Consider the following 25,230-nt stretch of genomic DNA (forward strand, 5'->3'; position numbering starts at 1 on the left):
TAATTTTGGCAAAAATCTTTTTATCCTCAATGAAGGAGTTGTTTAGTCGCCAGGAAGCAGGGCCTCGCCTATTCTCCCCCAGATTAAAGCAGACCGTGACATGATCAGAGAGGTGTATATTGCCAATAGTGGATGCACTAGAGACCGAGAGCAGATTGTGTGACACAAATACATAATCGATTCTTGTGTAGGAGTTGTGAGGAAAGGAGTAAAAGGTGTAGTCTATAACCGAAGGGTTAAGTACCCTCCACGCATCCAGCAATTGCATGGATCGAAGTAATGATTTACACTTTCGTAACAATTTGTAGGAAATAGGAGACTTCTGGGATGAGGAGTCAATCTCTGGGTCCAGAGTGAGGTTTAGGTCACCACCCAGCATAATACTGCCTTCTACAAATGAGCTTACTTTCGCCAAAAAGGATTGCAGAAACTGCACCTGCTGCACATTAGGTGCATAAAAGGAGCCAATAGTGACCTTCTGGGTATAAATTGTGCCTTTAACAATGTTAAACCGACCCTGCGGGTCTTGATATTGAGCTATCAAAGAGAAGGGGGTATCCCTTGAAAAGAGGATAGCGGTCCCTTTTGTTTTAGAATCTTGATGAGAGCTAAAGTAGGAGGTATTATAGTATCTGTTGAACAGTTTCGGGATTGATGGACCCTTGAAATGTGTCTCCTGTAAGCACACTATATTGGCACGTTCTTTATGACACAGGTGCAGCAGGGCAGATCTCTTTTCTGGGACATTTAACCCCTTGGCGTTGAGAGAAAACTTTATGTTTAAGTGATCGTTGGAATGTTCACACAAAGAGGTGGGCGCCCAGATAGCAGACACACAGTCCTCATGGAAAAAGTAGAAAATAGAACTAAAGTGTAAGAGAAGAAAAAGAAAACATACAGAAAGCGTGTAAGAAACCACGCACAGACAGACAGGAATACATGAACCATAAGCATATTACCTATGTAGACCAGTCAGACTCCAGTCTGTAAATGGAATGCAACACTTGACCGAGGGGTTTAAGGATAAACCCTCGTCTCTACTTGGCGAATCGCCCAGGGGTAAGGAAGCCCGCAACCTAACAGCAGGAAGGCTCCCCCGCTCCCGGGTGACCACATGCCATCTATATCAGAACCTAAATGAAAACATCAACCTATATTAAGCATTGTGACATTTAAGCGTATGAGACGCTTTGTAACTTTTTAGCTGTTGCCCTTTTAAGTTATAGCAGTCCCCTTTTATCACCCCCATATATCCGTTAGTGTCCCACTGAATCTGTAGTCCCGGAGGCCCCCGTGCCCCCACTCTGATCCCATCGCCCGAGGCAGAGGCCAACGACCAAAGCGAATGCAAAAGTGCAGACAGTTTATTATTAACACCCCACAACGGAACCAGAGTGAGAGGTCCAAGGGAGAACCAGTCCCACAAGCCCATCCCGCCACATCCATGACGTCCCCCTCATACCCACCGACCGCCCCACCGTGACCCCGCCTGTAAAACAGACGAAAACATAAAACCTTAAAGATGCTATCCCCCGCCTCCCCCACCACCTAAGTCTTCCACCCGCACCTCCCAGACCAAAGGATTAACCCCCATAGGGGATACCACAATAATGTATAACATTAAGGATTACATGCATCAGTCTTAATTAAAGTGCCTCATAAAGCTCACAACCCCTCGCATCAGGTGCAGCAAAGAGAAGGCCCATATATAATATTGCGATCCTAGAACATAGATACATGGGAGGGAGATGCGGCAAACTATCCTCGGATGTAGGTAGGGGAGTCGAGGGGTAGGAGAAAATATGCAAGGAAAAAACGGGGCACAGTCAAGGGCCGTAGGCAGCGGGCAGCTACTAATCGAGCGGGGTAGTCTGTATATCTGCAGGCCCACAGTTCCTCCATGCGGCGTCAGTGTCTGGGATCAGGGCCTTTAAACAGCGGGTACCTCCAGATCGAGTGATCAACGGGTGAAGCGTCACTGAGGGCAACCTAGGGGAATTCTAGTAAACCATATTGAGCAGTACTCACGAGGCTACCCAGTTTAGGCCGCTTTCTTCTGTTTCTGCAGGCGGCCTGAGTATGCTGCGTCTGGATCCCAATCCGGTAACTCCACCGTGGGCAACGAGAGCTCCCGCGTAAAAGAGGTAAGATCTCCGGGCTGACGTAGAACGCTGGCGGTGGAGCCCTTCTGGCCCACTAGCTGGAACGGAAATCCCCATCGATATTTCACCCCGGAGTCCTGCATGGCCTGGAGGAGGGGCCGGAGGGCCCTGCGTTGGATAAGCGTAGATGCAGCCAAGTCTTGGTAAAGCGTGACTGTGGAGCCTTCCCAGGTCGGCTACCCCTTATCCATAGCAGCCCGCATGATGTCCTCCTTGTCGGTGTAATTATGTAGACGGCATATAACGTCACACGGTTGGTCTTGAGGCGAAGGCACAGCCCTGAGGGCTCTGTGCGCTCAATCAAATTTAAGTTTCTGGTCCGCTGGGCGGTTCAGTAGGCCACTAAAGATAGTGCGTAGGGTGGGCAAGATGGCGTCCGTCAGGATGGATTCGGGTAGGCCGCGGATCCGGATGTTATTCCGGCGGCCTCTGTTCTGCATATCTTCCATCTGTGCCCGTATCATTTGCGAGGACATGCGGTGCTTCTCACCATCAGCTTTGAGGGCCGCTATCTCCGCACGGAGTTGTGCGATATCCGCTTCTGCTGTGGACACGCGGTCAGAGAGGCCTGTGATGTCGGAGCGGTTCACCGTGATCTCCGTCCTCGTGGAGGAAATGATCCGCTCCGTCTGCTCATCCAGATCTTGTTTGGTGGGAAGGCTTCTTAGGTACCAGGTACCTCCATATATCTTCTAGCCCATTTACTGGTGTGGAGCAGACACTGCCATCAGGAGAGGCTTGCGAGGTAGGAGAGAGCGGCTGCACCATCTTGGAGGCCTCCTTGTTGGGAACTAGTTTCTGGAAGTAGCGGGTTACCGGTCGCTGAGAGGGGGTCTGAGGTTTACGATCCTTAAGTTTACCCTTCCTCTCCCTTTCCATGCCACTTAATCTCCGAGATAACAAGGGTTGATGTCTAAAAGCCAGCTAACAAGACATGTGGGCCCGGGAGCTCAGCAAGCACACGTCCTCACTCCTCCATTGCTGGCTCCGCCCCCCCACCCCCCCACCCCCCCACCCTGGCAGGTTTTGATTGAAATATTTTCAAGCTGCATACATTTACAATTGATGGATTGGGGAATGATCATTTGCTATCGCTGATTGTCGATCCATCTTCACGTGGGTACTTAGCTTTACAATAGCAGTGTAAAATGCCTCTGTTACATCACACCACAGTGCCCCAGTGTGAGCTCAGCCTAAAGGTGGCCACTAACGGTCCAATTTCTAGCGAAAAATCATTTGAGCGATCAGAAATTCTGATCAGACGAAAAATCGTTCACTACACCATCAACTAACCAATCATTGCTTCCTATCTATCATGACCACCAAGAAAATCCAAATTTTCGTTCGACGAAAATTCATTCGGACGACATTTTTTTCACTCGTTCATAATCGATTGTGTTCACCAATGGAGATTATTTACAACCAATCCGATCAGAATTTCTGATCGCTCTAACGATTTTTCGCTAGAAATTGGACTGTTAGTGGCCAGCTTAAGATAAAAAACCATCCTGACAGACACGTTGTTACTGTTACTGCAAATTAGTGGCGATTCTGATTATTACAAACACCTGTTTGTGAGTCGTTCCCTTTTCAATACCACTGTAAAAGGCTATTAAAATGTCATTACACACAGACAATTCACAACATACAGATAACGCTAACCTGTATTTCACTATTTGTTTCACAGCATAGTATTTGTCTTCCATTTTTTTCCTTGCTTTCATCACTTTGCCAAATGCTCCTGAAGCCAGATATTCAACGTTATCAAAATCTATGAGGGGGTTTGGAATGCTGAAATAATAATACCCACATTAAAATGTGTTCATTACATAATTATTAATGTTCGAAAGAACCATCTACAACAAGCTACTTAACTGCTAAACAGGCAACATTTTTAAAAACTTTAAAGCAGGCATTAAAGAGGAACAGTAACAACATACAGTAGAACGCAGTACTGTAAATTATTCAGGATATCCACTTTTACATTAAATATCCTGGTGTAAGCAACAGAAACACTTCCTATAGCTAAATATTTCTGTATATTGGTATGTAGCCCCGCCCTCCCACTGAGGCTTAGCCTAGGATATTTATTAGGCAGAATTTACCTCCCCCACCAGTGCATCCTAAAAAGAATTATCTGTTACAAAAAAAATAACTAAGAAGTTTACAATTTGTTAACCACATTACCTGTTTGAAGAAGAAGAGACAGTGGTCCCCTGGGTAAAATGGAACAAAAGATAAAATTCATTAAAAACAATACATAGCTTTGCCTTATATACCAAACAAAGGTGTTTTTTTAGCGTACGTTAAAAAGGGGCGCTGGGAAAAAAGGGCGCGGGGTTTTAAATGATAAACACGGATAACGTTTAAAAATATAATGTACTATATTTCGTTTAAATATTCGTTTTTATAAAGTTATAAATCATTAAATAATGTTCATGAAATCGGCAATTGTGAAAATGTTAATTTTCCGTTTAAAAAGTAAAATGTATAATAACGTTTAAAAAAAAATTAGTAAGTAACCCTCCCTGTACCTACCCCTTCCCCTAGACCCCCGTATTGGTGCCTAAACCTAAGACCCCCCTGGTGGTGCCTAAACCTAAGACCCCCCTGGTGGTGCCTAAACCTAAGACCCCCCTGGTGGTGCCTAAACCTAAGACTCCCCATGATGGTGCCTAAACCTAAGACCCCCCTGATGGTGCCTAAACCTAAGACCCCCCCTGGTGGTGCCTAAACCTAAGACCCTTCTTAGTGATCACTGTATTGTGTGTAGAATAATATTTTAGAAACAGTAAGGGATAAAATATATTACAATTTACGTTACGTACTGATCGCTTTATTTTGTGAATAATAATGTTTTACAAACAGTAAGGGATAACATTTAAAATAATGTTTTATTGAAATAGGAAACGTAAATCATCACAAGCAGTTATAAAACATTAAAAATCTTCGGGCGCCCTTGGAAAACGTTATTATTCTCGGGCACCCTTTTTTCCCGTTCGGCACCCAGTAAACGATATTTATTATGGGAGTAAATGGCGGCGCCCGATTTGTCCACTAGCCTACTGCGCCCTTTTTTACTGTTACCGTTTTTTTAAGTTAGGTAGGAACCTTTAGCAGACTAAATACATTTTCAGAAGGAAAAAAAAACAAAAGAAACACAATTTGAATCCTCTGGTATGATGTTACACAAATAACTAAAAACTGAGATGATAAACTGACAACACAAAGAGAGCCAACAAGAAATATACAGAGACACAAAGGTTCCAGAGAGGCTGCTGAGAGAAACGTGGTGATAATAGAGATAGGGCTGAATTCACAAAGCGGTGCTAACCCAGTTAGAGACTTTAGGTGTGATAACCATTTTACCACGCTGGTGAAAAGCCAGCTTAGGCGTGATAAGTTTAGGAGTGATAAGTTTAGATAAGTGTAGATAGCGCACAAAGTCCCGCACGCAAAGCAGCGCCATTAAACTCAATGTGAAGTGCACCAGACTTTGCTAGCGCAAAACTTTTGATCAGCTGTGTACTGCGGTGCTAACGCAGTTGGTGCCTAAACTTATCATGCCTAAACTTATCACACCTAAACTTATTATGCCTAAACGGAGTTTAGGCATAATAAAGGGCTTTTCACCAGCGTGCTAACTGTTAGCACCGCTTTGTGAATCAGGCCCATATTGTGGAGAGTGAGAGAAGTTAAAGGGCAACTGAAGTGAGGGATATGGAAGCTGCCATATTTAAACAATACCAGCTGCCTGGCAGCCCTACTGATCTTTTTGGCTTTAGCAGTGTCTGAATAACACCTGAAACAAGCATGCAGCTAATCTTGTTAGCTCTGACATTAATGTCAGAAACACCTGATCTGCTGCATGCTTGTTTAGGGTCTATTGTTAAAAGTATTGGAGGAAGAGGATCAGCAGGGCTGCCAGGCAACTGATTGCTTAACCACCCTGGCGTTCTATTAAGATCGCCAGGGTGGCTGCGGGAGGGTTTTTTTTAAATAAAAAAAAAAACTATTTCATGCAGCCAACTGAAAGTTGGCTGCATGAAAGCCCACTAGAGGGCGCTCCGGAGGCGTTCTTCCGATCGCCTCCGGCGCCCAGAATAAACAAGGAAGGCCGCAATGAGCGGCCTTCCTTGTTTTGCTTACATCGTCGCCATAGCGACGAGCGGAGTGACGTCATGGACGTCAGCCGACGTCCTGACGTCAGCCGCCTCCGATCCAGCCCTTAGCGCTGGCCGGAACTTTTTGTTCCGGCTACGCTGGGCTCAGGCGGCTGGGGGGACCCTCTTTCGCCGCTGCTCGCGGCGGATCGCCGCAGAGAGGCGGCGATCGGGCAGCACACGCGGCTGGCAAAGTGCCGGCTGCGTGTGCTGCTCTTTATTTGATGAAAATCGGCCCAGCAGGGCCTGAGCGGCAGCCTCCGGCGGTGATGGACGAGCTGAGCTCGTCCATACCGCCCGGCTGGTTAAAGAGAACCCGAGGTGGGATTTTATTATGCTAGTGGGGCACAGAGCCTGGTTGCGCACACTAACACCAGCCTCTGTTGCCCCATGGTGTGCCTCCAGGACCCCCCTGCACGCCGCTATACCCCCCGCAGTGCTGGCGACACGCAGCGTGTCACCAGCACAATGTTTACCTAAGCCTGTCTGTTAGCGCCGCTCCCCCGCCTCCTCCGTATCGGCGCTACCAGCCCACGTCCCTTCCCTCCCGCTGATTGGTGGAGGCACACCATGGGGCAACAGAGGCTGGTGTTAGTGTGCACAACCAGCCTCTGTGCCCCACTAGCATAATAAAATCCCAACTTGGGTTCTCTTTAAAAGGAAATAAATATGGTAGCCTCCATATTTCTTTCTCTTCAGTTGCCCTTTAAGGGCAGAGTAAGAGAGGGAGGTGGTAAAACTATAATTAGGTAACAAATACTTACTACAATTCTAATCGTCTAATAAAAATATTTGGCTTGTTTTTAAATACTATTTGTCTCAGGTTACCTGAGAATCAAGTGACGAACGGTTCAAGTCATTCTCTGAAGATGGCCTGGGGAAGCAGACAAAACACATACTAAAATTATAATAAATAATAATATAAATAAAACTATTATTATAAAGAATGATAGACTGAGAGTTCAGAGATAAGAATGAGTGTACACAAATATTTTTTTAATTTAAAACAGCACCAATCACATCAAAGTAGTTCAGTGTCTAATGCTGGGGAAAAGTCAAGCCAGTAGCATTTCATTCCATTTTGATTATTAAGTGATGCAGGTGGCAAGAACAGCCAGGTATCACTTACCGCTAACACACAGTTTATGGCATGAACAGCTCCTTACACAAGAATAGGGGATATTAGCCACCTTGGGACTTGGTGCCTCTGGCCCCTAAAGTACCAGAGCTGTCCTTTCCCTTTATAAACAGTGATTACTGTGTTTGGTTAAAAGGAATCACAAGGTCAGGAGCCAATCAAATTGGCTCCTGACCGAGATACAGAGCTCTGCTGTCAGCATGACAGTCGAGTGAGTGGCCTGCACCATTGCAGAATCGGTGGATGTGCGGAATGCTGAGATTGAAATCTACGCCCTGGCAGGCTTAGGCAGACGTAAATGGGGCACAGATTTCAACTCTGCTGGTCCAGTATTGGTTAAAAGAGTGGAATTAAGTTTAATATATATCAAGTTCAGGGACCAATACAATGCCCTTATTTGGCAGCAATAAGCGTAGTCAAATTCAATTCTATACAGCACCTGGCTAGGTGGAAAACAACTCATTCGGCCAGCGAATTATTTTCCCCCATCCACTTCCGTTTTGCAAGCACATGAGTGAGAACTTTTCACCTGTTCAGAGCAGTTGAAAGGTCTCTATGGCCCATATGCCGCTGGCTTCTTCTGGCATCTGGGAGCCTCCTTTACTAAGGAGACACCAGGCATCCATTTTTTGACTCCCTATCTATTTGATATTAAAGTGTACCTGAGACGAGAAGTGTCTCAGTTACCATACTTATCTGGGGCTTCCCTTAGCCCCCTTAAGGCCGCTCGTCCCTCTCCGTCTCTCCGGCTGGCTCCCGTGCCTTGCTATGTCAGCTTGTAAACATAGAGTGGAAAAGCACAGTCTCCAGTATTAAACCCAATTGAGCTGGTTTGGGATGAACTGGACAGAGGTGTGAACGCAAGCAACCTATCAGTGCCACACATTTATGGGAACATCTGAAACAGAGTTGGAAAGAACTTTCTGAAGAATATCTGATTTCCATTGCAGAAAGTATGCCATGACTATGCTCAGAAGTTATATCTACCAAAACTGGATAGTTTGACGAGTCAAAAGTTTAGAACACATAGTATTCTCCCAACACAATAAACGGTACCTATCCGTTAGCCGGGCGCATCCGGCAGGTGGCGCTGTTGATGTTAATTCCAATCATAATTACTTCACGTCAACCTGTGAATGTAAACCGCCGGATGCGCCCGGCTTAAACAGATCAAGCCGCCGGCTTGCTTCGTGTCTCGCTCTTCTCCCCCTCTTGCCCTCTCTCTTATGAGCCTTGGGGAGGGGACATGCGTGTCCCCCCAGAGTCGTTCGTCGCGGCATTGCGACGAACGACTCTGGGGGGACACGCATGTCCCCTCCCCAGTGTTCTATAGGAGAGAGGGCAAGAGGGGGAGAAGAGCGAGACACGAAGCAAGCCGGCGGCTTGATCTGTTTAAGCCGGGCGCATCCGGCGGTTTACATTCACAGGTTGACGTGAAGTAATTATGATTGGAATTAACATCAACAGCGCCACCTGCCGGATGCGCCCGGCTAACGGATTAGTACCCAATAAACACTGCTGTTTTCCCCCAATCTTGTTATGTGAATCTCTCTTATTTTAGATGACCTGGGTATGTACACTATTGAAGTACTACCGTTAAGTCCAAATATGCTTAAAATTGATACTATCTATGAAGAAAAGTGTAAAATGTGCAGCCAGCCATCGGTAACATGCAGTGTCGGACGGGGAGCTGAAAAAAGCTGAGGAAATAAACCTGCTGGCCAAGCTGCAGAAATCCTGTGTTATCACTCCCAATATAAAAATGTAGCAAGTCATCACTGTGAGTAGCAACACCTGATTTCTGCTGCTTGGCCAGCAAGAGGATTTCCTCAGCTTTACCACCTCCCAGTCGTACACTGGTAACATGACACCGACACCTGACCAAACGCTTCCTTTGTACATAAGAAAAATAACAAATAGTAACCTACCTTTGTGGACTTCTAGGATTTGAAGACTCAAATACAATCTAAATGGAAAAAAAAGGATACAAGACAGGATTGAGGTATATAGATTAAAAAAACAAAAAACAAAAAGTGATTCTATTAATTCTGTCATGCTTTTAAGGAAATGTCCAGGCAAGCAAAAAAAAAATCCACTTACCTGGGGCTTTCTCCAGCCCCTTGCAGCCGACATGTCCCACGCTGCCGCTCCGCACTCAGCAGCTGGCCTGGGGTCCCCGCTGGTGCAGAAGATGACCTTACGAGGTCGTCCTCTACTGCGCAAGCGCCACGCTGTCCGTTGTGTACTGCGCAGGTGCAGAACTACTGTAGAACTAATGGCGCAGTAGAGGATGACCTCGTGAGGAAGGCCTGTGCACCAGTGGGGACCCCGGGCCGGCGGCTGTGAGCAGAGCTGCGGCGAGGGACATGTCAGCTTCAAGGGGCTGGAGGAAGCCCGGGTAAGTAGATATTTTATTTTTTGCTTGCTTGGACATTTCCTTTAAAAGGGTTTTCTACACTGAGCAAAAGCATGATAAACCATCATTCCTTGCCAGCTGCTCTCCAAGCCTGCAAAGAATCTCTGAATGTCATGGAAAACAACGGAGTGTCAGAACGAGTGTCTTCTGTGAAATAAAATATTGTATACAGTTGTGTGTGTCATTTAGTGTTGACCAGAGATTTCAAGCAAGTTTGGTGATTTTGTCTTGTAATTATGCAGTGGTTGTCTATGAATGATTTGCCTGACAATAGGGAATGCAGAGGTTGAGACCACACAGGGGCCCCTAGACCACAGGGGCCCATTAGGGGCTCTCCCTTTATCCATCTTATTAGCTTTTCATTGGTGCTATGCTGGTAATGAACACCTCTATACGTGTATTGCATAGTAGTAATCCTTAGAAAGGAACTAAGCACCCTTTCTTTCACTGGAATTTCTCCTGGCTTTTAACAGATATAGGAGCTGCCATGCCCGCCCACCTCCCCCCCCTTCTCTTCTTACCTTCCTTATTTACAGAAGTCACAAATGCTATCTTCACACATTCCCTCTAGATAAGCTCTTTGAAGAAATTGTTCTAATTACCCAACCCCTCTGTTGATGAAAAGGTATTGTTTACTTCTTGCTAATGAGTACAATAAAACGATTAGCTGGCAAAAAAGAAGGGATATCCCGCTACACCGAGGGTGGGTGTAAAACTTTTCTTCCTTTATTAGCACATCAGTAGACACACAAAAGGCTGACGCGTATCAGAGATCTAAAAGGCTCCTTAATCCTAGCCAGCATGTACAAATTCATCACAGGTTTAAATAGTCGAGTGCCCGCCCACAATGAGCATGGCTACCCTTCTTAAAGTGACATGTACAATATTACACATAAAATGGCAAAGCCAGAATACAAAAGTCAAAAACATAAAAAAATGATTAGCTGCCTGAAATCTCTGAGGACGTGCTGCTTAAGTAGGTTAATAAAATTTAAGTGCTTAACTTTAAAGGAGTACTGTAGGGGGGTCGGGGGAAAATGAGTTGAACTTACCCGGGGCTTCTAATGGTCCCCCGCAGACATCCTGTGCCCGTGCAGCCACTTCCCAATGCTCCTGCCCCGCCTCCGGTTCACTTCTGGAATTTCATACTTTAAAGTCTGAAAACCACTGCACCTGTGTTGCCGTGTCCTCGCTCCCTCTGATTTCACCAGGAGCACACTGCACAGGCCCAGTATGGTCTGTGCCTGTGCAGTACGCTCCTGGTGACATTAGCGGGAGCGAGGACACGGCAACGCAGGCGCAGTGGTTTTCAGACTTTAAAGTCTGAAATTCCAGAAGTGAACCGGAGGCGGGGCCGGAGCAATGGTGAGTGGCTGCACGGGCACAGGATGTCTGCGGGGGACCATTAGAAGCCCCGGGTAATTTCAACTCATTTTCCCCCGACCCCCCTACAGTATCCCTTTAAATGTAAAATATAAGGTAACATGGAAGTTCATTTTAATAATGAGACATATTGTTGTATGCATTTTTCATGTGCTATTGAGATGCCCTGGGTCCTATATGGATAAATAGCCGTGTATACTTCTCCAACATACATAGGATATTGGTTGTAATGTAATCTTACCCTACAGGGGAAATTTTCTCACAGAGAATAGCTAGAAATAACCATTATGATCATAATTAAATAAGATGGCTGTAAGTTGGGAACCTTTGCTGCTGAAAGATAATGGCGCTGCCTCTGGCATAAGCGACCTGGGTTAGAAACTTGGCTCTTCCTATTCAGTAAGCCAGCACCTATTCAGTAGGAGTTCTTGGGAAAGACTCCCTAACACTGTTACTGCCTACTGAGTGCGCTGTAGTGGCTGCCTCGCTAGCGCTTTGAGTCCAACAGAAGAAATGTGCTATACAAATACTGGAATTATTATTATTAAAGATGAAATGAACCATACTTGATCCACCACTTAATATAATAATGAGTTCAGACATGAGGTTAAACCTGCAAGAACCAAGAAGATCATACACTATAGATTCTAAGTTGCCAGGTCATTGCCTGCTGCACAGGAACAGGTGTGCGGATGAAGTAAGCCAAGTAAATGTGTGATCATCTCATCTTTATAGTAATTTCAAACAGTTTTAGCCAGAGCCATTGAGACAACCTTTTAGCATAACGATAGTCTTAAGGTGCCCATACACGGTACAATAAAAATGTTCAATGTTCCAGTTTATTTGACCAAAACGATCAAATCGAATAAAAGTTTCAAAGAATATTTTTTTTCGATCAAGATGTTGGAAAAATCTTTATATTTGATCTAATGAATCGGTTGGACTGAATAGGTTGGAAAAATATTTATATTCGATCTAATGAATCGGTTGGACTGGTTTTGGAGGTCCATTGATTTCAGTGGAATTGAATGACCAAAGCTGTTTCACTGGAGCACATTCAAGTCTACTGAGCTACCATATGGACAAACATATATATTCAAAAATGGCTAAAAATGCAGCAGAATTTGATCCATCAGAGGCCTAGCAAAGTCCTACACATGTATGTTTGCCTTAGGGAGTGATAGTTAGAGAAAAGCTGTAGCAAGTTTTTAAAAGAAAATATGTGGGACAATAATGGACATTAATAATCCTTATACACCAAGCATGCTTCCCTTTTGTGCAGGTGTGATTCCTTAAAAGATATCATCACAGACAAATATTTTAACATTTTTCAATTATTAATTCATACCTCCAAACTTTTTGTGCCAGCCGCCCCGGTTTCAGTTGGTGTCCTGCTTTGAGCAATATTGCCCCAGCTAAACATTAAAGATTTCATTTAGTACATTACAGTTAGTTATTAGTTTGCAATTTATTTTGCCCTGCCAACTGATTTATTTTAGTCTGAATGTATACACCAGGCTTTCTCAACCAGGGTTCCTTGAGGACTCTGCAGGGGTTCCTTGGCATTTTACCCCATCGTGGGGGAAGTATAATAGAGCACACTATAATAGGTGGTACTGTAACAAGAAGCACTAAATTGGGGGGTCAGGAGACAGTATAATGAGCGGCAGTGTAATAGGAGATTGTGAAATTAGCAGCCTAACCTATTTAAAGACCATGCCTCCTGAAAAATAAATGTAGGGGTTCCTCGAGACCAAAAAATTGTTTGTAGGGGTTCCTTGAGATCCAAAAGTTATTTACAGGGTTCCTCCAAGGTAAAAAGGTTGAGAAAGGCTGGTATACACTAATCTATTCATATCATTATACATGCATACCTATATCCATACTTACAGTAATCCAATATTGTCATTGCTCAGTGAAGTCATTTAACAGCGTCAATGTACACATATAAATACTCAATAGGCTAGTGAGTTACTAAAAACTAAGCCAAAGGTAAAAATTATAGCCTTATAAGGCGCAACACAACATGTCAAAGGCAGTTCCTGTATTTATGGTTTGACAGGTTCCCTTTAAACTGACCAGACAATCAGCTGAATAACACCACACACACATGGAACTTAGGTTACCAAAAATAATTGTGATAGTTCCAGGTACCTTTCCCAGGTGCTTATAGGTGTCTCCTGACATCAAAAGCTCATTAGTGGTCAGGCATGCTGAAAAACCATGCCTGTTACTGCTATATATACGTTGCAGGCCAGAGGCAGTCTGTTCTCGCTCATTCTCCCCCTCCCCTTTCCAGAGAAAAGAACACACTAACCAGCTTACAGCTGACCAGCATGTGAGTACCGAAAAGTCCATCGGAAACAACAGGGTACTTAAGTTTGGAGCCAGTGTTTCTGACATTATATGAAAGAGTTAAGACCTTCAGCTTGACCCCCTTCTAGAAACTGCTACTTTCCTGGCAGTTCTGCAGAAGTTCTGTCTATAGCGGAGCAGTGCTTTTCAGCGCTGCTAGATTTGGGCGCAGCCGGCGCCTCCATAGACTTCAATAGGAATCATTCCTATTGAAGCGCTCAGTGAGTAACGTCGGCTCCGTCAGAAGATTGCTTAAAAACATAATAATTCGGCCTCCAGCAATCGCTGGAAGCCGAATTATTTCATTCCCCAACTATCCATGTCGGCCTGGAGGGGGAATAGTAATTAAATCGGCCCGGACTTGTGCAGAAGCAGGATCAGCCATATACCGCTGTATCCTGCGCCCAAGTCTACCGGCACCGATTTCAAATGTACTCGTCTATAATACTATCAGTCAGCTGGAGCAGGAATACAAATCTGATGTTCTGACTTTTCTCTGACTCCCCTGATCTGTGTATGTGTTTCAGGGAGTCACTTTGGGTACATAGTAGCCAGAAAATTGGCATTACAGCGAGAAACTAGCATTTTGTTTTAGGAGGAGGTTAAATGGTATCCTCCATAGCTCTTGAAAGAAAGGTGTATTTTGAAGGGAATGTACAATGGCATAGTCCCCTACTCTACGGCGGCGGAGATAAAGCTCCCCGATCAGCGGGGATGTAAATATATACCTTCCCGGCTCCAGCGCAGATAGGCAGAAATAGCCGATCGCTGTTGGGCCGCTCTACTGCACAGGCACAAGTCTCCTGCGCAGTAGAGCGGACCCGACAGAGATTGGCTATTTTCACCTATCTACGTGCGGAGAGCCGCAACAGCGCCCCCGCTGGAGCCAGCAAAGGTAAATAAATCAGCGCTTGTCAGGATTGTCGAGGGAGGATTCCGGGACACTTCGGGGAGCCAGCGCTGGACTGCCTGCAGCTACAGGGGAGGGGGAAGCCTCATTGGGACACTGAGGCTTCCCCCTCCGGAGGTGAGTTCCCCCCAGGGGAACTTTTTTTTGTTACAGAGTCTCTATAAATATCACAAATGAAAATGAGATTTAGATGTAGAACTCCAACTGCTGGTCTAAGGCCTCCTTCCCACGAACTGTTGAACTGTGTGCTCAGCAAGCAGTTACCAGGCAGCAGTCAGCAGTTACCAAGCAGCAGTGAGCAGTTGTGAGCGTTTGAGTGGCATTTCACTGCCTGTAAACAGTTTGTGGAAAAGAGGCCTTAAAGGACACCTGAGATAAAAAAAAGCCCTTTTCCATGAGCAGTTGATAGGCAGAGAAAAGACTGTTGAACTCTCACAACTGCTTACTGCTGCCTGGTAACTGATTGCTGCTGCCTGTTAACTGCTTGTTGCTGCTTGATAACTGCTCACTAAGCGCGCAGTTCAGCTGCCTGTGAAAAAGGGTCTTCAGCGTGTTTATTACTGTTCCTACAGTACTATGCAAATGCGTATTGTAGTTTGCTGACTGATAATCAAGTGGCTCTCTTGACTGTGATTTTGTGTCACTCTTGTTTAATAAAGGAGTTTGTAAACAAAAAAATGCTTTAATTTTCATATTAGGGCTCGTTCACATCATGCGCGTATGGTGTGCACAGCAGTGCGTATAGTGTGCGACATGTAAGAACAACAGAAGTGCATAGACAGCACTCCTGTTGTTCACATCATATGCGCTGCGCAGCAGTGTGATTTTTTTCAGGAAGCGCAGCGCTGACCCATTTACTGTAGTGAATGGGATCAGCAGTTCGGCGCAAATGGCGTGCGATCATGCATGTTGCCTTCTGATCGCACGGCCATCTTCACTTAATGGTTAACGAGCCCTTACTTTGAAAGCCAGTATTTCTGAAACTACCTATAATGCTGGTATGCCGTTTTCACGTCAGGTAACCTCTGATCATGCATGTTTAAGGCCTCTTTTCCACGAACTGTTGATGGGCAGTGAAATGCCTCTCAAACTCTCACAACTGCTCACTGCTGCCTGGTAACTGCTTGTTGCTGCCTGGTAACTGCTCGTTGCTGCCTGGTAGCTGCTTGCCGAACACACAGCTCAACAGTTCGTGGAAAAGAGGCCTAAGGCTGTAGTGAATGGCATATGTCCAGGCTGTTGACGAGCGTGCACAAATAAATATATTTTATCTATCAATACAGTACTATTAGTTCACACTTTAGGTGATATATTATATAGTTATGAAATAACACCTTGAAACAGAAGAGGTTGTAGTCTTGGATTCATCTGTGAAAATATCTGGCAGTTCCTGAAAATACCGAGAAGTATTATTGAATTAGGACAACTGTAGTACAATTGCTTTTTGTTGCATACATTTTCATTCCTGAAATTCTGCTGATCATTTTTTGAATAAAAGATTCTTCCATGCTTCAAGTGCCTGAAGTGACTCGTAACATGAAGAGATAAACGGGTGTATATACAGTCCCAATCCTACTTACAACTAGCCTGTCTTCCTTGAGGGCTGGAACCCACAGGAGCGCTTTTGGCAGCGTTTTGGCAGCACTGCGATACGCTAGCAGTTTGCCAAAACGCTGGGCTAATGTTAATGGATGGGGCAACTTCCACAGGAGCGTTTGCGTTTCTCAGAAACGCAAACGCAGGACGTGCAGCATTTTGGGAGCGTTAGCGCTTCAACTGAGCGGTTTTGCTAGCGTTTTGCGGTTCAGCACACTGTAACAAAATGAAAAATAATTCACAGGACCAATCAGGATAAAAACGCAAAACGCAAAACGCTAGGCACCCGCTGGGGAAAAAAATACAATGTTGCAAAACACAACCCAAAACGTGCATGAATCCGCTTGCAAACCGCTCAGACAAAACGCTAGCGGTTGCGTTTTGCGTTTGCGGTTTTCAGTGGGTTCCAGGCCTTATTCTCATTGTAAAGCAGTTTTCACACATATCCATGCAAATTCCACAACTATTTTTACACAAGTCTGTTCTGTGTTTTGCTATATTTCCAGTTTTCCACTTTAATTTTTCGATTTTTCGGATTGTGAAATTTTTTGTGCATACCAAAAAAAGTTAACTTACATGAGAGTGTATCTAGTTAACTTCAAATTCGGTTGCAAAACAAATTTGATTTTTCTGCATACCGGTATCTGCACGATGTATATGAATTCAGATAAGTATGAACAAGGTCTTAAGGTGGCCAAAATTGGTCAGTGATTGGCCAAATCATAATTGAAAGTATGTAACAGGCTTTAGGCTACATACACACTTCAGATAAAAGTCTTTGGAAAAGGCAAGATCACAGACCAATTTTACCCCATTCCATGTAGTAGGAGAGCCATACTCTACACAGTCTATTCTATTGAGCTGAACTCCCCATCAGATAAAAATCTTTGCAAGATGCTGCACACAAAGATGCTGTACACATGCAACAGATCAGTATCTGCAAAAGATCAGTTCCTGCAAAATGCATTCACAGTCTATATCTGCAGATCCTCATACACACCTTGTTTAACGGACATTCATCTGCACATCTGACAATCATCTGCAGATCTGAAGATCCATCCTGGTGGATCTGATCTGCAGATGAATGTCTGTTAAACAAGGTGTGTATGAGGATCTGCAGATATCATAGACTATGAATGCATTTTGCAAGAACGGATCTTTTTCAGGAACTGATCTTTTGCAGATACTGATCTGTTGCATGTGTACAGCATCTTTGTGTGCAGCATCTTGCAAAGATTTTTATCTGATGGGGAGTTCAGCTCAATAAAAAATAGACTGTGTAGAGTATGGCGCTCATACTACATGGAATGGGGTAAAATTGATCTGTGATCTTGCCTTTTCCAAAGACTTTTAACTCAAGTGTGTGTGTAGCCAAGATGCGTGCACATATCCAATTTTGATTGGCCAATCAGAATTGACAGTTAAAACAATATCAAGTACGTGTTAATGTTATAATCAGATGGGTAAATCCTAAAGTTCCATACACACAACCTATTTTTTATCTGCAGATGTCTGTCCAATTTTACCACTGCTATGTAGCATGAGGGTCAACAGATGTATGTATGTAAATACTAAAGCTGGGTACACACAAGATAAATCTTTGAAAAGTAAAATATCAAAGATCAAATCCGCAGATAATCTTTGTAAAAAAAGTTCATAAAAGACCTCAAAAGAGCCAGACGAAAGATATTTATCTCTAAATCTTTCAGATTAATCCCGGTGGATCTGATCTGCAGATGACTGTCCATTAAAAAAGGTGTGCATGCAATCTCAAGATATTATAGACTACTAGTAAAAAAACGGGCGCTAGGTCACAGCCGCTACCCCCTGCAATGCGCGCACATATGCGTCCCGCTTGCTCGTTCCCCACCACTGTCTGAAGTATTTGCACACAGGGAGTTGCTTGCTTGGGAGTTGGAAAAAGATGTTATTTCCCACAATGCAATGAGAACCTCTGTAAACCACACACAGCAAACTGTCAGGTCCGGCCCTGCGTCCTAACTGCCCTGGCTGCGCACATGCTCAGTACAAAAAAGCCAGGGACACACAGACAGGGAAACAAAATGACGCAGGGACAGTTAGGTTTTATTAGGGCTAGTTTCCACTAGTGCGGCGTGCATCTCGAAGATGCACGCCGCACTGAGCGGGATCGCAGGTGAATCCCCTGAGCCGTGCCATGCACGGCTATGGGATTCGCAGCCTCCACCGCACATTCTGCAGGGAGTTCCAGCCGAATCGCTCCCACAAGCGATTCCGCCGCGGCCCGGTCATCCCCTATGGCAGAGTTTCCCTGTGCGAATCATGTGCGGGGAAACTCTGCGGAATCGCCGCCGAAACCGCCCTAGTGGAAATGGGCCCTTATAGAGGATGAAAACATTTGGTAAGGACTGATCTTTTGCACGTGTACAGCATCTTTAGAAAGATCAGTCTTTCAAACCTCCCTGACAAACCTCTGCAACAGATAAATTCCTCAGTTTGCAAAGATTTTTATCTGATGTGTTTGAACAACTTTATTGCTTTTGAATGCAGACATGTTGTGAAGTTTGTCATTTAGCTTGCACGCATAGGGTTTAAGTGAATTGGTTGTTTTAGTTGGTTGGTGTGTATGGACGTACTTGTCAGGTAAACAACTTGTTGTGTGGTTGGTCATGTTGTTTGGTGGTTGGTTGTTCATTAAGTTGGATATGTGTATGAGCCTTAAGAATAGACTGTGTAGGTATGCGCTCATACTACATGGAGATGGTAAAATTGGTCTTTTTCCAAATCATTTTAAAATTGGTCTTTTTCCAAATAATTTTATCTCATGTGTGTACCTAGCTTAAAGAGGAACTCCAGTAAATGCAATTAAAAAAAAAGTGCTTCATTTTTACAATAATTATGTATAAATGATTTATTAAGTGTTTGCCTATTGTAAAATCTTTTAAATCCCTGATTTACATTCTGACATTTATTACATGGTGACATTTTTACTGTTGGCAGGTGATGCAGCTGCTGCATGCTTTTTTGGCAGTTGGAAACAGCTGTAAACAGCTATTTCCCACAATGCAACAAGGTTCTCAGACAGGAAACTACCAGGTGTACCACGGTCCTCAGAGTTTCTTGTGGGAGGGGTTTCACCACAATATCAGTCATACAGCGCCCCCTGATGGTCTGTTTGTGAAAAAGAACAGATTTTTAATGTAAAAGGGGGTATCAGCTACTGACTGGGATAAAGTTCAATTCTTGGTCGGAGTTTCTCTTTAAGGCTATGTCCACAGTGGCCGTTGCATTGTGTTACCTGTGACAGCAGTTATGCAACAGTTTGGGACAGCGGCACTGCACGACGTGCTCGTGTTGCATCGGGTACAGTAAAGCATACAATCAGTGAAAAGTATGCTTCACCTTTACTGTTAACACCGCCGCCGCACTGTGAACATTGCATAGGTGGTGCATTGTAGTACGGTACCACTTGAACGTTGCCTGATGCATTATCACATTTTTTACCTACCGCAATATCACTTGGAAAGTCTCTTCTAAGCTCCTTTAAGGCAAGAAAGGCAGCCTCTTTTTTAGCAACCTTTTTTGTTGTGTGTCCACCACTTTCAGGGTAAGTTTTGCCATTGACCTTCACTTTGCAACTAAAGCTGTAAGATGGAAATGTGGAAAATAAATATTATACTGCACAGGAATAACATATAAAAAAATTACATTCCATTTAGTGTCAATAAAATAAAACAAAGTTCTATGTAATATTCAAGGGTTAATGCAATGTGATTTGCATTCAGACCCAGGAGTCACTACTGCCACTTGAAGGACAACTGCAGTGAGAGTATGTGGTGGCTGCCATATTTATTTCCTTTTAAAAGACTAGCTAAAAATTTTGCACAGTACTTTACTTTCCGCTCAGCCTCGGGAGACTTGATGTGTCTACCCAGCACACAGTTATCCAGGCCTCAATGTGCAAGATATAGAGACCAATACATTTAAGACAGTGATACCACCAAGACCCACTAGGCAGAGGTACTGGTACTTCAGAATAGTCAGTCTAAGGTCATGGGAATCAGATGGCCAACAAACAGAAGGTAATCCAGTAATGTAGAAAACAAGCCAAAGGTCATACACAATAAACCTATACCAGGATATACAGGGATGGTCCAGGCAACAAACAGAAAGTAGTCAAATAACAGACAATAGTTCATGACAATAAATGAGAAATCACACCCAGCACCTTGCTCCAGCAAATAACACTATCACGAGCACCTGCAAATCTGAGAGCAAGGCCCTTATACCAGTGTTGCCAACTCATCCCTTTAATTACTGACACATATGAATTATACAGGTTCCGTGGCTAGGTAGATGCAGGTAAGGTACTGATTATGTGTGAGTAGCCCCAGAACCTGTATAACTTAAATGTGTCAGTAATTAAAGGGATGAGTTGGCAACACAGCCTTATACTGGTGTCAGCCAATGAGGAAAAGCCCTCCACACTGCTATCCAATGGAACGCACTTCCCCCTATAAATGATAAGCTCTGACAAAAGAGCCAATCACTTCCTGGTTAGCAATGGCGCAGGAGAGCATGCGTTGAATGTCTCACATGGCCCTGTCGCCTGGCAATACTGGAGGAAGCCTGCCTGCACCCGCAGGAACCCTGAAGACGCCATCCCTGCTCTGCAAGGAGCTTGGCTATTTGCGCGGGCCCCCAGAAGTGTGACTCGTCACTGCAACGAGGAGAAGGCGAGACTGTGACACAGACATCTTTGCTGTGGCTTGCTAGATTACTTAATAATAGTCACACTGGAGATGGTTGCATGTTGCTATTGATACCTTAAAATTGTTACGTGTCAGGTGCATGAATTGCTTTAATTCAGGAATGGTTACATGAACTTACCTGGGCATGTGGGATGGTCCACCAAGTTTAATATCTTCAAATATGGGAAGCCATCCCTTTTTTTGGCAGATTAGAAGAAGCAATGATATGAAGTTTTGCTGGTGATATGCAATGAAAAATAAATGTAAAGGTTATTGGCAAACTCAGCTTGTACATGAAGAATTGGACTTGTTCAGTAAATAATCGTTTAAAAAGTACTATAGCAAGATGGAAACCAATCAGCTGCTTTTACATTATGTCATGTTTCTGAGGACATAACATCAATGAACAAGAATGCTGCTAGCAACACTGAGGTATATTCATACACACATACACTATTCTGCATCTATTACTTACATTTACCTCAGATGTAGAAGTTGCTGTCCGAATGAGTCCACTATCCCCTGTGCTCCTCTCCACACTAACGTCACCAAAGCTAAAACAAACACAAATTTAAACGAAGGGATTAGCACACATGGGTATAGACTTAAAATGACTGACTGTGGTAGGCATTAGATTGTGAGCTCCTCTGATGCCTAGTACACACAATGAGATTTTCAAGCAGATTTCCTGCCAGATTGATTATTTTCAACATGTCTAATTTGATTTTGATCGATTTTCCGATTGATTTGCCATTCACTTCTATGGAAAATTGATCGGAAAATCGATTGAAATCAGATCAAACATGTTGAAAATAATCGATCTGGCAGGAAATCTGCCTGAAAATCGCATTGTGTGTACTAGGCATGAGAGACTGTTAGTGAGATGACTATATACACAGTGTAAAAGTATTGTAGAGGTGTAATTTGGTGTTTCTCCATACCAGTGTCCCCACTATTGTGAAACTATGTATCAGCATTCCAGATTCCACTGAAAAACATACTCCTAGGAGGTCTGGTTCACCTGGAGCTTGCTGGGAATACAACATGAGATATTTTGGCAGACAGAGGGTTCGATAGATAATTTCCAACAGATTCAATCTTATTTTCGATTTTTTTTTCTGATCGATTTCTCATATAAGTGAATGGAAATTGATAGGAAAAAACTATCGGAAAATCAATCGAAAAAAATCGATCGGACAGTAAATCTGCTGAAAAGTCTAATCATGTATTCCCAGTATAACTCTACTTTTCCCTGAAGGAGCTGCAGCCAAGGTGATCTGAACATTATTAAAAGGAAAATGGGAGGGTCACCTTGGCAACACCTTCAGTAAAGTGTAAAGGGGCCCATACACCATGCAATTTCTTCTATTTTCATTAGATCTTTTTAAATTCAATTACACTATCTTGATTGTGTTTTTTGAAAAATCAAACCAATTCACCAAACACTTAAAATTTATCAGAATTTTCCACCTTGACCAGCAGATTGAAAATGTTGAGAATTCAATAATTTTTTCCAATCGAAAAAAAAATTACATTTTGTTTTTTTCTAAACAATAAATCATTTTTATTGTAAAAAAATGGCAAAATCAAATTTTGGTTGAATTGTATATGACCACCTTTAAACAGCTAAGTAATTGGGAGATTGAGATGGTGGGACCAATGTTGACTTTTTCTGGCATAATTCAAAATTTTAATGTTAACTTTAGCAGCTAACATCTCTAGAGTCACCTATCACTCTGGCATGCAGTTTTCACTTCAGGTAGCCTCTGAATATGTACACGTTAATCATATGCTCACTTCACATTGTCCAGGTTGTTGGTAGGTGCACATTAAAGTGACAGGTGCATTTAAAGGGAACCTTAAAGGGATCCTGAGCAGTAGATAAAAATGAAATCGGTAATTACCTGGCGCTTCCTCCAGCCCACCGTAGGCCGTGAGGTCCCCCGGTGTACTCCAGGCTCCACTCCCGGTCCCGCTGGCGACTTCATTACCGGGGATACCCGGGCCGAGTGTCAGCACAACACTTCCCAACACTTCCGTCATCACGCCGGCCAGCGCGACAGTCCTGTGCTTGCGCGTTTTTCTAACTCTGAACCGTGCACGCACAGGAGTGTCACGCCGGCCGCCTTGATGATGCGTATCGGTCATTCAGGAAGTGATGGGCCGACACTCGGCCTGAGTGTCGCTGGTAATGAAGTCACCAGCGGGACCCGGAGAGGAGCCAGGAGGAACGCCGGGGGACCTCGCGGCCTACAGTGGGCTAGTGGAAGCCCCAGGTAAGTACCGATTTCATTTTTATATACTGTTCGGGGTCCCCTTAACTGAGAGGGATATGGATGTTTCCTTTTAGACAATACCAGTTGCCTGGCAGTCCTGCTGATCTCTTTCGCTGCAGTAGTGGTTGAATCACACACCTGAAACAAGCATGCAGCTAATCCAGTCTGACTTGAGTCAAAGCACCTGATCTGCATGCTTGTTCAGAGGCTGTGGCTAAAAGTATTAGACACACAGGATCAGTAGGAGAGTCAGGCAACTGGTATTATTTAAAATAAAAAAAATCCATATACTTCTCAATTTAGGTTCACTTTAAGAACCGTATTTTTCGCCGTATAAGACGTTCCAGAATATAAGACGCACCCAGGTTTTGAGGGCAAAAATCAGGGAAAAAAAGAATATATACTAAACCTGGTGCGTCTATATTCCAGGAGCGTCTTGTAGGTGTTCTACCCCAACATGTGCCCTCAGGTGTGTCCCCCGTAGGTGTCCCGCATGTGTCCTCAGTGTCTCCCATGTGCCCTCAGGTGTCCCCCATATGCCTTCAGTGTCCCCCCCTTAGGTGTCCCGCATGTGTCCTCAGTGTCTCCCATGTGCCCTTAGGTGTCCTCAGTGTAGTCCTCAGGTGTCACCGTGTGCCCTTGGGTGTTCCCACTGTGGCCCCCATGAGCACTTAGGTGTTCCCAGCGTGGCCCCCAGGTGTCTCACATGTGCCCACAGTGTCCTCCATATGCCCTCAGGTGTCCCCGATGTGCCCTTGGGTGTTCCCAGTGTGGCCCCCAGTGTACCTCATGTGCCCTTAGGTGTTACCAGTGTGGCCCCCCCAGTGTCCCCATGTGCCCTTAGGTGTTCCCAGTGTGGCCCCCAGTGTCCCCCATGTGCTCTTAGGTGTTCCCAGTGTTGACCCCAGGTGTCCCCCATGTGCCCTCAGATCCCCCCCATGTGCCTTTAGAAAACCCCAGCTCCATGTGTGGTCCACTTCCCCTTCCCCATGTAAATAGTGTGGCGGGTATGTATCAGAGTGGCCGCGGAGATCACTGCCTGGCTCCCCGTGCGGTCAGCTTGCCCAATATGTGCGCTCACCCCCCGCTGATGTGTCCGCTCTCCCCCGGGTGCCAGGCTTAGCATAGCGGCAGTCTTACTAACTCCAGCCGCTCTCCAGGAATGCAGACCTGGTCTCCTCTCTCGTCACTCCTCTGGTGATGGCTTCATGAATGACGCGTATTACAGAAGCCATCACAAGAGGAGCGACGAGAGAGGAGACCAGGTCTGCATTTCCGGAGAGCGGCTGGAGTAAGTAAGACTGCCGCTATGCTAAGCGTGACACCCGGGAGAGCGGACACATTAGCGGGGGGTGAGCGTGGACACATCAGCGGGAGGTGAGCGTGGACATCAGCGGGGGGTGAGCGTGGACATCAGCGGGGGGTGAGCGTGGACATCAGCGGGGGGTGAGCGCGGACATCAGCGGGGGGTGAGCGCGGACATCAGCGGGGAGTGAGCGCGGACATCAGCAGGGGGGGGGGGGTGTGGGGAGCGCACATATGCGGGGAGGGGAGATTGGGCAAGTTGACCGCGCGGGGAGCCAGGCAGTGATCTCGGCGGCCACTCTGACACATACATGCCGCCCGTCACACTATTTACATGGGGAGGGGGGAGCAGACCACACAGGGAGCTAGTGCAGGGAATCCCCGACGTGGCGGCGGTCGCGGTTTGTATCGGCGGGCGTTCGTCAGTCGGGGATTCCCTGCATTTGCCGTATAAGACACAGGGACTTTTTCTCCCCATTTTGGGGGGAGAAAATGTGTGTCTAATACGGCGGAAAATACGGTATATAAACAGTAATAAAAGAATACCTTGATACTGAAGAGTTTTCAGTCTTGGAGTCATCTGTGAAAACATTTGGAAGCTCCTGGAAATGAAGAGAAGATTGTACATTTGTTGCTTGTTCCATGATTTATCAGGTAAACGTTCCATCTTTTTATCACGTGGAAATGATCATTTCTAAAAGTCAGCTGATCATTTTACAAAAGGATGCAAATGATAAGCAACTTTAATAAAAATTTACGTGAAGCAGCTGACAGCTTTTGTCAATCTACTGTAAAA

General features: G+C 44.8%; 1 protein-coding gene across 1 annotated transcript in view; it reads right to left on the reverse strand.

Annotated features, from left to right (window-relative positions):
- LOC137504828 (interferon-induced, double-stranded RNA-activated protein kinase-like) overlaps nucleotides 1–25,230 on the reverse strand; it is a 90,642-nt gene that overhangs the window by 34,614 nt on the left and 30,798 nt on the right. The window contains exons 12-21 of the mRNA XM_068233420.1: nucleotides 24,981–25,036; nucleotides 21,335–21,407; nucleotides 20,993–21,090; nucleotides 19,611–19,746; nucleotides 15,862–15,917; nucleotides 12,611–12,677; nucleotides 9,392–9,429; nucleotides 7,154–7,199; nucleotides 4,350–4,378; nucleotides 3,825–3,953 (exon numbers count right to left, since the gene is read on the reverse strand). Coding sequence (XP_068089521.1) covers nucleotides 3,825–3,953; nucleotides 4,350–4,378; nucleotides 7,154–7,199; nucleotides 9,392–9,429; nucleotides 12,611–12,677; nucleotides 15,862–15,917; nucleotides 19,611–19,746; nucleotides 20,993–21,090; nucleotides 21,335–21,407; nucleotides 24,981–25,036 — 728 coding nt within the window. The remainder of the gene's footprint in view (nucleotides 1–3,824; nucleotides 3,954–4,349; nucleotides 4,379–7,153; nucleotides 7,200–9,391; nucleotides 9,430–12,610; nucleotides 12,678–15,861; nucleotides 15,918–19,610; nucleotides 19,747–20,992; nucleotides 21,091–21,334; nucleotides 21,408–24,980; nucleotides 25,037–25,230) is intronic.

Source organism: Hyperolius riggenbachi, chromosome 4, assembly GCF_040937935.1.
Source record: "Hyperolius riggenbachi isolate aHypRig1 chromosome 4, aHypRig1.pri, whole genome shotgun sequence".
Taxonomy (NCBI): Eukaryota; Metazoa; Chordata; class Amphibia; order Anura; family Hyperoliidae; genus Hyperolius; species Hyperolius riggenbachi.